At 42.3% G+C, this 13,751-nt stretch overlaps 1 protein-coding gene across 7 annotated transcripts in view; it reads left to right on the forward strand.

The window, feature by feature from the left end:
• LOC102205714 (filamin-C) overlaps positions 1-13,751 on the forward strand; it is a 59,295-nt gene that overhangs the window by 28,123 nt on the left and 17,421 nt on the right. For 3 of the 7 annotated variants that reach the window (XM_013911161.1, XM_005734174.2, XM_013911163.1), the window contains 15 exons: positions 258-427; positions 513-630; positions 1,562-1,824; positions 3,307-3,904; positions 5,362-5,535; positions 6,432-6,594; positions 6,695-6,855; positions 6,967-7,134; positions 7,377-7,500; positions 7,580-7,736; positions 9,680-9,869; positions 9,955-9,978; positions 10,954-11,201; positions 12,209-12,301; positions 13,210-13,309. In XM_013911161.1, coding sequence (XP_013766615.1) covers positions 258-427; positions 513-630; positions 1,562-1,824; positions 3,307-3,904; positions 5,362-5,535; positions 6,432-6,594; positions 6,695-6,855; positions 6,967-7,134; positions 7,377-7,500; positions 7,580-7,736; positions 9,680-9,869; positions 9,955-9,978; positions 10,954-11,201; positions 12,209-12,301; positions 13,210-13,309 — 2,751 coding nt within the window. Of the gene's footprint in view, positions 1-257; positions 428-512; positions 631-1,561; positions 1,825-3,306; positions 3,905-5,361; positions 5,536-6,431; positions 6,595-6,694; positions 6,856-6,966; positions 7,135-7,376; positions 7,501-7,579; positions 7,737-7,884; positions 8,002-9,679; positions 9,870-9,954; positions 9,979-10,953; positions 11,202-12,208; positions 12,302-13,209; positions 13,310-13,751 lie in introns of all 7 variants that reach the window. The other 4 variants (XM_005734173.2, XM_013911162.1, XM_013911160.1 and 1 more) reach the window with 3 other exon arrangements.

Raw genomic sequence — 13,751 nt, forward strand, 5'->3', positions numbered from 1 at the left:
TCTAAAAAGACTGTATCAGACTATAAACATCTATATCTGTTGTAAAGTTGGACATTTTAATCTTTAATTAGTCTGTTAGGACTGGCTCACTGCTGGAGCCCCTGTTCCCATCAGGGGGACAGCAGGTTTTAGCTTGTTATCTGTATTAAATTAGATAAAGTAAAATTTTATTTATATAGCACCTTTCTAGACAGAGAATCACAAAGTGCTGCACATAGAAGAACCTTATTAATAAAGTTTCTGTATGAACTTTGCAGGGGTGGAGGTGGGTAAGCCCACCCACTTCACCATTTATACAAAGGGAGCTGGTAAAGCCAAACCTGAGGTCCACTTCACCGGAGCAACTAAAGGTGATGCCGTCCGAGACTTTGAGATCATCGACAACCATGACTACTCATACACTGTCCGCTACACGGCGGTGCAGCAGGTAACACACCAACTTCACATGTGTGATGGATTACCTGTGAGGTGACTGATGGACATAAGTTAAGCACTGCTTGTGTTTCTCTCAGGGGAGCATGTCCATCATTGTGTGTCATGGAGGAGACCCCATCCCAAAGAGTCCATTCACCATCATTGTGGCCCCCCCACTGGACCTCAACAAGGTCAAAGTTCAGGGACTGAACAACAGTAAGTCTGTGAGGAAAAAAATGGAACATTTATCATACAGAAGCAAAGTGCTTCCATATGGAGCCCTGATCGGGTTTCATGACGCAGCAGATGAAGCAGAGAATGCGTGTTTCCAGCTAAATTCCTGGAATTATTCATCACAAATTCCTAAATACAAGCTGCTGTTTAGCTTTAGATTACAGGATGTTTCCATAGAGAGTCCTGCACAGTTTGGTACTAATTATAATAAGTGAGGTGGAGAGTAAATGATGGATTAGATAAGTAAACAAAAGAATCCAGGGGTTCCTCTGAAAGACAATCACAACCCCTTCATGGGGATCCTTAATGACTCTGAGCTGCTGTTCATTCAAGCTCTGTTTCATTAAATTTAATCTAACTGATGTGTAATTCTGATCTGCAGTGGAAATTTCTCTTCTTTCTGAATCATTTAACATAAAACAAGCTTGAACTGCTTAGACCACTTTTCCATTTCGTTTATAATCGGTATCAAAGGATTCCAACAGAAATATCCCTTAATGTGCAGCCGAACACACGCCAGCATTTCCAAAAATAATAGCTTTTCATCTTTATGTCTAAAGCTGCATCCACACAGGAAAAAATTCACATGGTGACAGGAAAATCAATGACATTCAATGATGTCACGCGTGACATAAACGTTTCTCAACTTTAAGGAGAGCAATTAAAGTGATTGCTACTTAGCTCAGGATACTGGTGAATGACATATGACTGGCTAGTAAATACATTAGAATGTTACCTAGGTAACTGGAGCCTGGTAGCGACCAACCATCAGGTTGAAAGCGATGCACAGTGAGTGAATTGTCCTCTGTGTGGGTACAGCTTAAAAAGATGTTCAGACTTCACTGTTATCAACATCCTAAACCCCAAACCCCTGTTCCTGCTGACCATCCTGCTGTTTCTGTGCACTAATCAGAAGTAGACGTTGGGAAGGATCAGGAGTTCTCCATCTGTACTCAAGGTGCTGGAGGTCAGGGCAAACTAGACGTGAAGATCACCTCCCCTTCTCGTCGACCAATCCCCTGCAAGGTAGAGTCGGGCACAGCCAATGAGGTTCATACAGTGAAGTACATTCCTCCTGAGGAAGGACCATACAGAGTGGACATCAGCTACGATGGGAACCCTGTCCCAGGAAGTCCATTCACTGTGGAGGGCATCATGCCCCCTGATCCTTCAAAGGTGAGTTAAGATCACAACAACCCACACTGATAGAATTTTAATATTTGTCAGAATAAGTAAAGACATGTGGTTATCCTAATTGGGCTTTCATCGAGTCAGCAAAGATGCACAGAAAAAAGTATCAGACACCAACTAGGAAGGATCAGAAAGGCAAACGCAACAATATTGTCATTCCCTGTATAGCCATTTTTTGGAAAAACTCAGGAGAGTTTTCTCCAAGGATGACATCCCAGTGTACTTCAGACCCACTCACCTAGACAAAAACAGATTCATCCCAAAGACAAAACTCCTAAACACAAACTTAACAACGTGGTGCATGCTGTACAGTGTAGCAAGGAATGCCCAGACCTCTACACAGCCACTTCATAAACGCATGGCACAACATAGAAGAGCCACTTCCATGGGACAAGACTCAGCTGTCCATCTGCATCTAAAGGACAAAGATGCCAATGTTCACATTTTGAAAGGGGAAGACAGATGGTTTGAAAGAGGAGTGAAAGAAGTCATTTATGTCCACAGTGAACGACCATCTTTAAACAGAGGCGGGGGTTTACGACACCAACTATCTGCCATCTATAATCCAGTTTTGAGATCCCTTCCCAGACACCTTAATGCCCACTCACATCCTGGGCAATTTGACCTCAGTAAATCACATGATAGGGTGGGGCTAGGTTTCACAATGGCTTGGCTGATTGTGACGACACCCATTTTCACACCTTGGCTCATGTGATTAGGTAGAGCACAGGTGTCGAACTCCAGGCCTCGAGGGCCCATGTCCTGCAGGTTTTAGATGTGTCCTTGATCCAAGACAGCTGATTTAAATGGCTAAATTACCTCCTCAACATTTCTTGAAGTTCTCCAGAAGCCTGTTAATGAACTAACCATTTGATTCAGGTGTGTTGACCCTGGATGAGATCTAAAACTTGCAGGACACCGGCCCTCAAGGCCTGGAGTTTGACACCCCTGAGGTAGAGGATCATTAAGGAGGTCCATAACTCTCATGGGGACAAACGCATAGGGCTTAAAATCTGGGACTCTCCACCAGTTGCTCTTAGAACTGATGAAGCTTCTCGGATGAGAGGTCAGACGTCTTCAAAGAAACTTAAAGAAGTCCAGACACTTTTCTTTCCAAGCTCCTTAGACTACAATGACCTGGATGACTGAGAACCTTCACAGATTTGTATTCAAAGATTTTCAAGCAATTTATCTTTAATCACTCACTAAGTTCCTGCATGTCATTGAATAAAATAATTATTTGATCCCCAAGCAAATATGACTTAGTACTTAGTTGAGAAATCCTTGTGTAAATCTTTACTTGTGTGAATGTTTTTCAGGCCTACCAGTTTAGTAATCCATGGATGTTCAGTCGATCATCTGTGCTGATTCTGGTGCAAACCTCAGACTTAAAGCTAATGTCTTCTGCTAACCAGCATTAATAAGTATTTCTTGTGTCTCTTCTGGTTTTTTTCATTTACTTTCCAGGTGCGAGCCTACGGTCCAGGCCTTCAGGGTGGTGTGGTAGGCAAACCAGCCCCCTTTGCCATTGACACAAAGGGTGCTGGTACTGGTGGTCTGGGTCTGACAGTGGAGGGGCCGTGTGAGGCCAAGATTGAATGCCAGGACAATGGTGATGGATCCTGCTCTGTGTCCTACCTGCCGACTGAGCCTGGTGAATACGCCATCAACATCCTGTTTGCAGACCAGCACATCCCCGGTTCTCCCTTCAAGGCTGTGGTCCAGTCAGTGTTTGACCCCAGCAAGGTGACAGCCAGCGGCCCCGGGCTGGAGCAAGGCAAGGTCAACGAGGCTGGAACCTTCACGGTGGACTGCTCCAAAGCCGGAGAGGATGAGCTCACCATCGAGATCATCTCTGACTCTGGGGCCAAAGCTGAAGTTCACATTCAGAACAACAGTGATGGGACCTACTCCATCACATATATACCCCAGTGCCACGGCATGTACACCATCACCATTAAATATGGAGGACACATGGTGCCAAAGTTCCCCATTCGCTTGCAGGTGGACCCAGCTGTTGACACCAGCGGAGTGAAGGTCTATGGACCAGGAGTGGAACCCAGAGGTGAGCACTTAAAGATGTTTTAATGCCCAGTTAAAAGAAGGATGTCTGAGGTTTGTATACTTTAATCAAACACAAATGTAAAACAATATCTGGTCATCAAATTTGCTCATCGATTTTGTGCTCTAAACACGACAGAAAACTCAGTAGATTTTGCACACGTGTGAGAAGCTGTGAAAATGTACTGATTTTTATTAGCTGTAAACATGCAGGGGTGCAAAATGCTTCCACAAAACCCCCTGCAAAATTTTAGTGACGTAATGCCACTGCCATGTATGTGTATAAAATATGATACATGCACCTGATATAAAAACATGTCCAGAAACGCCCCTGACCCTAACAGGACGTCTGCCACTAAAGATGCAGGGGTTTTGGCTCCTCTATGTTATGGGGTACACATTACCTTCTATTTTCCTTAATAAACCATAGGGGAGCCTTTAACTTGTTTTCAGCCCTAATTAGCCTATCCGTCTCAGTGATTAGAGTTTCCAAACTCTCTGCTGTTCTGAGGTCTGTTTTTACGACGACAGGACTGTTTCCAGTGTGATCTGGTTTAGGCTCAGCTCTCTGTGGTTGGTTCATTGGCCTCCTGGACGCCACCAGACTCCATTATCACAGTTAATAAACTCCCAACAGCACATTTAGTTTGTATGTTGTTCTTTTTTTAATTATTACGTTTTTCTTTCCGTATTTCGATTGCAGTCTTTATTAAATTGAGATTAAAGTAAAACCAATAAAAGAGCACTGAAGTCATAAAGTCTTATAATGAGAACAAATGGGAGAAGTTGCTGAATGCTCACATTACTAATTTAATCAATAAACAAAGAGCAAAGAAGAAATGAGTGCTTGTTGCATTACTCTGATGGATTTATCCTGAAACAACCTTTGGTCCTGATCTAAGTCATGCTGTGAAAGTTAAAATATGAAGCTGGAAAGTGATAGAACGTCATACCTCTAACAGAGCCACGGCATCCAAAATGAACTTGTTGTTCTATTCAATCAGACCTGAAAGCAGCGACTGAGAAAGAGTTGGCTGAGCTCAGAGACTTTTATCCAATCAGACTTCACTGGAGTCGCCCCCTGCTGGAAATGACAGAAAATGCAGCACTAGAAGCTAAAGTCCATCTTTTGTAATAACTATGATCTGTGTTAATGATACACGTTTTCTATCATGTTTGGGGGTTTTTTAATTTATGTGACTGGAACCAAAAACATAAATTAAGTGATTAATATGGCTGATTGTTTGTAAACTGAACATGAATTCTGTAGCACTTTAAATAATCTGTTCAGTATGACTGTATTCAGTGAAATATTTCAAATATTTTACTGTCTTTGGATATGATTAAAAGTGATGAGTCCTTCTCTGCATCTTGGTAAAAAATGGGATGTTATATTTCATGGAGACATTGACTAACTTTCTTCTCTACTTTTTTGCCTTCGTGCTGCTTTCCTCTCCACAGGCATCCTGAGGGAAGTAACCACTCATTTCATCGTGGACGCTCGAGCTCACTACAAGAGCGGTGGCAGCCATATCAAAACCTCGATCTCAAATCCGTCAGGCGCCAACACAGACGCCTACGTCACCGACAAGGGAGATGGGACATACAAAGTCGAGTACACACCGTATGAGGACGGTAAGCCTGAGACCTGTGTGTTGTTTGTGAGCCTGGCTGCAGATCGTCAGCAAAGACAGAGGACGGGCAAGACGACGGTTTGCTGCTGGTTTGTGGGTGTTTTTCCACTGCAACACCTCCTAATTGTGAAATAAAATTCCATTTGGCTTTCATAAGGCTTGTTTTCCCTCGCCAGCCATGAAGGACTGTTGGCTGAACTGCGGTCAGTCTGTGTACAGAGGGGTTAGCAGCAATCAACATCCAGGGCATAATTACCATTCCAGAGCAAATATATCTGATTTAATATTTAAGTGCCTGAAGCTCAGACAAATATCTGCTGCTCAAAGCTTAACCCTGCATGTGCTACTGTTATAGTCAGTTATAGTAATGTACTGAACATAAGTTACAATGATTGGATTCTGGTCCTTTAACCTCTCAGTGAGGAGCGGGTTTGGACCAAGGGTATTTATAGCTGCAGTCTGTCGGCGCTCAGCAGATGGTTTTCCACTGATAGTGAAGTGTGACGTGTTAGAGTCCATTGCATTGTGGGAAAGAAATACTCAGTCAGACTGGAATTTTAATGGAAGGTGATTCTTTGTCTGGTTTACTCCCACTCTGCCTGAGAGGTTGCTGGTTAAAAACTGAACCGTGGGGTAAAAAAACGAGTGACCATTAAATGTTTGGGTTACTTTGAAACAACACACTCAACAGCTGAAGACGGATAAATAAATAAATGTGTAAAGCATTTAATTTGTATTTCTTCGTATACAAGTTTAAGAGAACAAACAAATTACAGAGCAATGAGGAGGTTACTCAGTGACATCTACACACCGGATCACTGCAGAATGGTTTCACCCACATTATCTTGACTCTATCCATTAAAATACTCACTTTTACTGGACTCTTGTTTGCTGAAGGTTTACATCTGATTGAAGTTCTTTTGGATGACATCTCGGTGCCAAAGAGTCCGTTCAGGGTGTCCGTGAGCGAGGGTTGTGATCCCAGTCGAGTCCGAGCCTACGGTCCAGGTTTGGAGGAAGGACTGGTGAACAAACCAAACCGATTCACTGTTGAGACCAGGTATCGTCACTCTGTTTTTAAATCCAGAATAGATTTTGTAGCATCCATAGATCTCTGTTTAAACATCCTAAACTTCCTTTTTGTTTCATGCGTGCCTCAGAGGTGCTGGCACTGGGGGACTTGGCCTGGCCATTGAGGGTCCATCAGAGGCAAAAATGTCATGTAAGGACAACAAAGATGGCAGCTGCAGTGTGGAGTATATCCCCTTCACACCTGGAGAATATGACGTCAATATCACCTTTGGAGGCTTACCAATCCCAGGTGAAGGTCACTTAACCCTGTAGGGTGTGGTTTGGATATAACTGACTCTGCGCTTTTCTAAGGTAAAGATATCTGCAATCAAGAGCGTCTATTACGTCACTTGTCTTTCAGGGAGTCCATTCCGGGTCCCAGTGCGAGAGCTGGTTGATCCCAGTATGGTGAGGTGTTCAGGTCCTGGCCTTGGAAGTGGAGTCCGGGCTCATGTTCCTCAGACTTTTACTGTAGACAGCAGCAAGGCAGGGGTGGCTCCCCTGTCAGTTCAGCTATATGGACCAACAGGTAAGATTACAAAGACTTATTAACCTCGTAACATTGCCCAGGGAATTGGTAACCAGGATAGCTGTTCCAAAAAAGCTGCACCTGCCTTACCTTATACCCGTGGGACTTCCAGTCAGACCAACTCATTATCAAGCTGGAGTTAAATCTTTCTTTAGTAGTATTGTCATGAAACTCTCCCATTAGCTTTAATCACCTGATATCACCTCATTGTGGCCTTGCCCTGTGCTCTGGTTTGTCTTCAGGTGTAGCTGAGCCACTCAACATCACAGATAATGGTGATGGCACTCACACGGTCAACTATACTCCTGCCAACGATGGCCCATATACGGTGTGCGTAAAGTATGCCGACCAGGAAGTGCCCCGGAGGTTGGTATTGAAGAGAAGCGTGTACAAGACAGTTCTGGTCCTTCAGGTTCAGATTTAACCTTTCTAACTGTCTCTTCAGTCCTTTTAAAATCAAGACGTTACCGGCTCATGATGCTAGCAAAGTTCGAGCCAGTGGTCCCGGTCTGAATGCATCTGGGGTTCCAGCCAGCTTGCCAGTGGAGTTCACCATTGATGCCAGAGATGCTGGAGAAGGACTGCTCACCGTCCAGATTCTGGTGAGTCTCCTGTCCTGAAATCATCATTGTGCTGCCCGGTCAGTGTTTGGCAGGGAGGTGTCTGTCGTGTCTTGTTGCTTTTCTGTGACCTGTTTCTGACTCACCCCGATTCAAACGCAGACCGGCGGGCTTGTTGCTGTCACTGCAGGGTCCAGACGGCTGCAGTCGCGAGGCTTCATTGTTTGTGGAAGACTGGGGCAGGAGGGTGTGGGAGACTCACATAGTAAAGAAAACCATCCCCTTCAGTATTCTTAGGAGAGGCTCTGTAAGCCCTGCACTCTCTCCCTTCACCTCCTTCCCCCTTTACCTGTCTCTTGTCCCCCCGCCCAACCCACCTGTTCTCCCCCGCTGACTGCCTCCTCATTGTGTAGCCTTTGGCTGTTTTCACCGCTCTTATATTCTGCATAAGATCTAAAGTGTGAATATTCCTGTGACGCTAATAACATCCATGAAACTCATTATTAGTTTCATGGATGTTATTAAAAACTGAGACTCAAAGAAAGAATAGCTGTACGTGGTTAAGCTCTTATAATCAACTCCTTAATATGGAATCTTATCTGTTAGTTACACTTAAATGGAAATCTTATAATGGAAGAACTGTAAGGATAAAATAAGAGTGAGAGAACAAATTTCAGCCCTTTCCCTTAGCAGTTCACATCTGACCTGGCAGATGGTAGGATGTTAGGTAAATGCTCTTAGTTAAAGCCTTTTAAACGAAGCTCATAGTTTCCTGTGTTAGAGTCCAAGTACTTGAAATATCACTTTCAATGTTCATCAAATCAACAACAGATTCAAAAAGATTATCTGCTGGAACGTTAGAAGCAAATTTTCATTGGCAGCACTTTGCTTGGCTTCCACCCCTCTGTGGTCTGCACGTGCACTGACTCCATTCAGTTTGTTTAACGAGTTAACAGACATATTTGATTTTGAGTTGTTAACTAACCAGAGTTTTTGGTAAACCTGCTTCCATTCAATGATCCATCCATCCACTTGTCTGACCTGTCATTGCTGCAGTGAATAGTTAGATCCTGTGAGAACACTTGTGGACGTGACAAGCCCACTGCTCTCAAACCATCAGCGGCCATCAGGTCTACGATAGTGTTCATAATGCGGTAGCTGTTAATCTTTCTGATACACACTTTAGTTTTTCACATGGATATAAGCTGTAGATGCCTGCTTCCACACACCAGGGGGCGCTGCTGCACAGGGAGGTTAAATCAGATTTATTTATTTTTTTACGCCTGTTTTTACATTCAACTGCTCATCGCTGACACAGTGAAAAGTTTTAGATCCAGAAGTCTGAATTTCATGTTGGTTGTTTGATCTCTAACATATTTGTTTATCCAGAAAATCTGTTTTGTCCTCTTCTTCTGTGCAAGATACAGAAACCGGGTATTACCAATACTGCAATGAGAAGTATATTCTACTTTGTACAAAAGCAGGGGCAGGATGAGCAGTGCCAGAGCCCTACAGAATGACCTGCAGCAGGCTACTGGTGTGAATGTCTCCGACCAAACAATCCATTGATTGCATTTATGTATCACAAAGATTCCTAAAAATCATCAAAAGAAGTTGGAAATTATCATTAGAGACCAAAACAGTTTCTGTATCAGGTTGTAAAGATGTTTATTTCTAATGTAAGGTTTTAACTGATGCACTGCTGAAGCCTCTGCTGGACATCAGAGGAACTGCAGGTTTGTAGCTTCAGTGTCGCTTCCACCCAGCAGTTCAGTTTGTTTGTGTCCACACATGAAGAAATGAGCCTCAGTCTGGTGACCAAGAAGATCTCTGATCTCCGTAAAATAAAATTAATTTGACTTCATATTACTTTTCCCTTTTCTTACTATCGATGGCAGATGGTAGGAGACCAGTGATGGGCAATGGGACCTATTTATGTTTTCTGTACCCCAAACATGACTAACTTCTTGTCTGTACGCTTCCAGGATCCAGAGGGAAAACCCAAGAAGGCGACCATTCGAGACAACAGAGATGGGACTTACACAGTGTCCTACGTGCCGGACATGGCGGGCCGCTACACCATCACCATCAAATATGGAGGAGATGAGATCCCGTACTCACCTTACCGGATTCACGCCCTGCCCACCGGAGACGCCAGCAAGTGTCTGGTCACAGGTTAGGCTCCACCCATCAGCACTGAAACTTAAACTTTATCATTGGAAGCTTAGCAGCATCACTGATTGTAGTTGTTTTCCTACAGTGTCGATTGGAGGACACGGACTCGGTGAGTGGCCTCAACTTTCTTAGACTCACTGAACGCCAACAGATAAACAGCATTACAGTTTTGCATAAAAAAGCAGCTGCTTAACTAACCAACCAGCAACTACACATATAAGGTCACCTCAGAAGTTATTATTATTATTATTAATAATAAGAATATAAAATTAGCTGGAAGCTGTTATATGTGGAAGGAACGGAATAAAATAAGATGCTAAATATACAGTGATTTCTGTTCTCAGAGGCCAGAAGATGGGCTGGGAGTTTCTCTGAGCTTTCAGTATGAGTGATGGGAAATGTCATTCGCTAAGCAATGGCTAAACTAAATCCCAGTACGCGCTGGGAACTGGACATCTGTCAGTGCAGCTTGAAGCTACTTAAAGATGTTTTGGTGTGTAGGGTGGAGAATTAAAAATGCTTGGAGGTCACTGGATAAACTCCAGCGGACTCCAGATGAGACCGAAACTATCTGTGGCATTTCTGCACTCATTTCCTGTCATCTATATTTGACATATGTGTAACTACCCACAATTACTGTCACTGTATTTGTCCAGTCAGTCTGTCTGGAAAACAGAAGGAAATCCAAGATTTATTATAAGTATGTTTTGCACTTTAAACCCACCCAAACAAATTCAAACACACTCAGTGCAAACTGAAATAAATGACAAAGACTTTAATTTATTGTTTTATTTAAGGGTTTCTATTGTGCAATAAACATATTGATAATAAACACAATAGAGATTAACAACCCACTCTAACAGCTCATTGAGCAGCACTCACTCTGAGGCTGGGTACACCACCGTTATCAGAACCTATTTCTTATAATCACTGCTCACGATCACTCTTAAAGCTTCCCCTAATCAACTCAGCATCAATCTAAACATTTAACCTCCCTGGTATTAGTGTGTGCTTTCTTTCATTAACATTAATCACTTCAGAAATCACTGCTTTGACTCTGTTGGTTCCACAAATGTCTTGTCAGGTTCAGGAATTGGACCAACCATCCAGATCGGAGAGGAAACAGTCATCACCGTGGATGCAAAGGCTGCAGGGAAAGGTAAAGTCACCTGTAAGGTGTCAACGCCGGATGGAGCGGAGCTGGATGTGGATGTAGTGGAGAACGCAGATGGGACGTTTGATATTTATTACACGGCTCCAGAGCCAGGGAAGTACGTCATCACCATCCGCTTCGGAGGGGAACACATTCCTAACAGCCCCTTTCATGTCGTGGTGAGTCACCACCCTGAAAACACCATGATTTGGGCTTAGCTGATTTCAGTTTGGGACTGAGTTGGGGTCAAGTGGTCAGGTTAGCTTTGTTTTGCTTTGACTTTCTGGCCTGTTATTGTTGGTTTTATGGGGATGGATTTGGGATAGTTTAGGTTGGGTTAGGATTTTTTTTTTCTTGGTTCAGAGTGGTTTTGTTTGGGATTTGTTGGCATGAGTTTGGTTTGGCTTTGGTCTGGTTTTTGTTTAGGGTTACATAGTTAGGTTTGATTTGGGATGGTTTGATGGTTTGGGGCAGTTTGGTGTTTGTTGGGGTTGGTTTTGGGATAGTTTAAGTTGGGGTTTTTGGATTGGGTTTTGTTTGGTTTGAAGGTCAGTCCTTCCAAGGCTTCTTCATGTAAATACCAAAGTAGTTTTACGCCTCCAACTATCTCAACCCATCTGAATCTATCAGATTTGGAGCCACTGGAGATCGATTAGCTAATGGCTCATTTATTTAACACTCTGTATAACTGCATGTCTTTCACAACTGATCTTGGGGTTTTTTTTTTCATGAATATTAGTTGTCACTATGAAAAAACAAATATTTAAATTATTTAGTTGACCCCCAAACAAAACAAACTCTTTGAATAAAACTGTGAAACTGAATTCTTCACAGCATTGACACGATGGAGAAATCTCCAGTTTAAGGAAAATAAATGTATTATTATTTATTATTTTGTTCATCTTTTTGTTTTCTTTTATTTTTGTGGCTGTTTTTGTATTTTTTTTGTATCTTATGTATGTATTCGTTTTATGTCTCATTTTTGATTTGATTTTAAGTTGCAGTCTATTTTATCCTTAATTTTTCTTTGACTATTTGTTTTATTTTTGTTTATTTGTTGTATTGTTCCATATTTTAATTATGTTTCAGATTTATTTCCTGAAACTGTGGAAAATTGCTGCGCTTTTCGGTGTGTTTGTTTCTGGTTTGCTTGTGTTTGTAATGGCTGCACCTTGTTCCTCGTCAGGCAAGTGATACCATCCCAATAATAGAGGAACCATGTGACAAGCTTCAGTTACAGCAGCCCTACTCTCCCTATGCGGCCTTCTCCCCTCAATGGGTATCATCATTACCTCCACACCTGCTGTTTATCTGCCGCTGCGTCTCCTCTTCATAAAAACCGTCATCTGTTCCTCGCTTTGCCCTCCATCACTGCAGCGTTTCCTGTCCCACAGTCGATACCGACCCACATTCACTTATTGATTGATCTCTGGCTCAGCATGAGGCTGCATGTTTAATCTGCATGATCATCATCTCCTGCTGGGAGGGCAGCTGGGGGCTACTCTTATTAACACTACCCTCTGATTTTTACCCTCTGACTGGCTGATATCAGAGACAATTCAGCATGTCAACTTTTCTTCAACATCTGGAGAGCAGCTGATCCAGATGTTCTGACAATGTGATGATTTTAGAGAAATAGTTTCAAGACAGATTTGATCTGTTTTGTATTATCTCAGAGAATTGTGTATTTTCTTAAAATTATAATTTATTTTATTTTTATACTTTTATAATTTTTTCATATTATTTTTAGTATGACATTATTTTAAATTTAAAATTTTGTTTTATTGCTTTACTCTATTTTTCATTAAATGTATTTAATTATAATTTTTTGGTAATTTTATGGTTTTGTTATAGTTTTCAGAGCTGTTGTCTCTATTTCATTTTGCTTCTTTATATCAAAATGCTTAGATAGGTTAATATTTCTTATATTAACCTATATAATATTATTTTCTTATTATCTCAGAGACTGTGCAGCAGTCATTTGTTCCAGTTCAGTTCTGATCGTTAGAAGCTCCCTTCCTTTCCCCGCTCTTAAACCAGTGTTACCTAAACTGGACCAGTCAGATGTCTCTGTCAGCCTCTCTGCAGCCCTGCTGTGCTTCCTCTGCCTCTCCCCTCTCTCTGGATGAAATCCCAGAGTTCCTAGTATGATGCCACTAACGCCCCTCCCCTCTTGTTCTGGTTCAGGCTACCGATGATCCCGTCAGCCCTGTGGATGGGCTGGAGCCGATGCTGCGTCCCTTCAGTCTGGTCATTCCCTTTACGGTGCAGAAAGGAGAGATCACAGGTAGGGCGTCTTTATTTCTAATGGTAGTGTTTATGCAGTTCGTGTTAATTTTGTTTTGTTTTGTGGGCATTTTAGCCATTATTGGACAGAGACGGTGTAGACCAGGGGTCAGCAACCTTTAACACCCAAAGAGCCATTAGGACGCGATTTCCACGCAAAAGAAAACACTGGGAGCCGCAAATACTTTTTGACATCTAAAATGAAGATAACACTGTATATATTGTTTTTTACCTTTATGCTTTGTGTGAACAACTAAGGTCTATTGCTTGTGAAATCCATGAAGTGCTACAGAGAGAATTACATTTCAATTTCAAAATTACAATTACATTTAGCAAACAAAAACTGTTGTGAGCCGCCACCCTTATATCGCCTTTGGGCTTTTGGAGCCTTGACCTGACTTTTAAAAAGTAATTGGAAAAAAAGCACTATGCTGCTAAAAAAA

This window comes from Pundamilia nyererei, unplaced genomic scaffold (assembly GCF_000239375.1).
Source record: "Pundamilia nyererei isolate P.nyererei 1_Seehausen unplaced genomic scaffold, PunNye1.0 scaffold00057, whole genome shotgun sequence".
NCBI classification, from domain to species: Eukaryota; Metazoa; Chordata; class Actinopteri; order Cichliformes; family Cichlidae; genus Pundamilia; species Pundamilia nyererei.